The sequence below is a fragment of the Nicotiana tomentosiformis genome, chromosome 10 (assembly GCF_000390325.3).
Source record: "Nicotiana tomentosiformis chromosome 10, ASM39032v3, whole genome shotgun sequence".
Taxonomy (NCBI): domain Eukaryota; kingdom Viridiplantae; phylum Streptophyta; class Magnoliopsida; order Solanales; family Solanaceae; genus Nicotiana; species Nicotiana tomentosiformis.
In genome coordinates, this window is record NC_090821.1 from 71,556,154 (window position 1) to 71,558,223 (window position 2,070).

At 41.7% G+C, this 2,070-nt stretch overlaps 1 protein-coding gene across 1 annotated transcript; it reads left to right on the plus strand.

Annotated features, from left to right (window-relative positions):
• The first annotated feature begins 207 nt into the window (after positions 1–207).
• Positions 208–996, plus strand: LOC138900373 (uncharacterized). Its single transcript, XM_070187111.1, has 2 exons — positions 208–277; positions 470–996. The coding sequence occupies exons 1-2, from the start codon at positions 208–210 to the stop codon at positions 994–996; spliced, it is 597 nt and encodes a 198-aa protein (XP_070043212.1).
• Positions 997–2,070: the final 1,074 nt, after the last annotated feature.

Below are 2,070 nucleotides of genomic sequence, written 5' to 3' on the forward strand. Positions count from 1 at the left end.
AAGGATGCTAGCGATCTCGTTAAGCGTTGTGATGAATGCTAAAGGGCCGGTGGGATCTCCAAGAAAAATGAGATACCTCTCACCACCATCCTAGAGATTGATATTTTTGATGTTTGGGGCATTGATTTTATGGGTACGTTTGTGAGCTCATGTGGGAATACCTATATATTAGTAGCTGTGGATTACGTGTCCAAATGGGTTGAAGTTATGGCTTTGCCCAACAATGAAGCTCAGAGTGTGGTAGCTTTCTTGAAGAAGAACATATTCACAAGGTTTGGTACTCCAAGGGCCATCATTAGTGATGGGGGATCACACTTTTGCAAAAAACCTTTTGATACTTTACTCTCCAAATATAGTGTTACTCACAAAGTGTCGACCCCCTATCATCCTCAAGTAAGTGGACAGGTTGAAGTCTCCAACCGGGAGATCAAGAGTATTCTGTCAAAGACTGTGAATGCCAACCGAAAAGATTGGTCGAAGAAACTTGACGATGCTCTTTGGGCTTATAGAACAACTTACAAAACACCAATTGGTATCTCTCCGTATCGATTAGTGTTCGGGAAAGCTTGTCACCTTCCGGTGGAACTTGAGCAAAAGGCTATGTGGGCATTGAAGAAGATTAACCTTGAGTGGGATGTAGCTACAAATCTTAGGGTGGAGCAATTGAATGAACTTGACGAGTTTTGGTTCCATGCATACTCCAGTTCATCCTTGTATAAGGACAAGATGAAGTACCTCCATGACAAGTATGTCCGGAACAAAGAATTCAAAGAAAGTGATTTTGTGCTTTTGTTCAACTCTCGGTTGCGGATGTTTCCGAAAAAGCTAAAATCAAAGTTGAGTGGCCTATTTGAAGTTGTACATGTGACACCCTTTGGTGCTCTAGATTTGAAAAATAAGAATGATGAGGTGTTTAGAGTCAACGGGCACTGGGTTAAACATTATCTTGGCAAGGTTGATGATGGCCACGTTGTGGCGTTGCTCCATTTCAAGTGATTGATGGTAACATGCGTTGTGCCGCGACGTTAAATCAGGCGCTTCTTGGGAGGCAACCCATGTGTCTTTCTTTTTCTTGTTTTTCTTCTTTAGATTAGATAGGTTTTATTTTATACTAACTAGTTTAGAAGTGTATGTAGGAATGGGTGTGCATTGCAGGAACTGAGCATGAAAAATTTGGCTAAGTGTCACAAAAGTGTGGACCGCACTAGAATTATCCGGACCGCACTGCCACTCTGCGGAAGCACAATTTTGTGTGCGATCGCACAACTGGGAGATGAAAAATATATGGTCTCTGAAGTTTGGCCTGATAAAAATCCTTAACAGAATGCAGCCGCACCCATTTTTGTGCAGTCCGCACTAATTCTGCGGCCACACTCATTGTTGTGCGGTCCACAACAATTCTTCACAAGGGGAGGTAATGAGTGCGGAACACACTCAAAATTGTGCGGCCGCAATCCAGGTAAAATTTTGGGTCCGACGAGTAAAAGTATAAATATGGCCCCCCTCAATTTTTGTCACGACCCAAAATTTTCCACCGACGGGACCGTGATGGCGCCTAACATTTCACTTGCTAGGCAAGCCAACGTTAGAGAATCATTTACCAATTTCTTATTTCCATTCAGTAATTAACAATAATTAACTAAGATAAAAATATAATAAGTGCGGAATATCATAATATTGTATTAATTACTATCACTCGGATCTGGAGTCATAATTCACGAGCATTCTAGAATTTACTACAAGTAATATCCTGAAAGAAATACAACTGTCTGAATGAAAGAAAATAGTAGGACATAAAAAGATAGATGGGGACTTCAAGGTCTGTGAACGCTGACAGATCTACCTTGAGTCTCCGGACAGCGGACCGATAGCAAATCTCGATCAACCTGAGCCGGTATCAAAATCTGCACAGAAAGTGCAGAGTGCAGCATCAGTACAACCGACCCCATGTACTGGTAAGTGTCGAGCCTAACCTCGATGAAGTAGTGACGAGGCTAAGGCAAGGCACCTATAATCAACCTGTACAATTTAACAGTGTATACGCAAATAACAGGAATGAAGAACTAAATA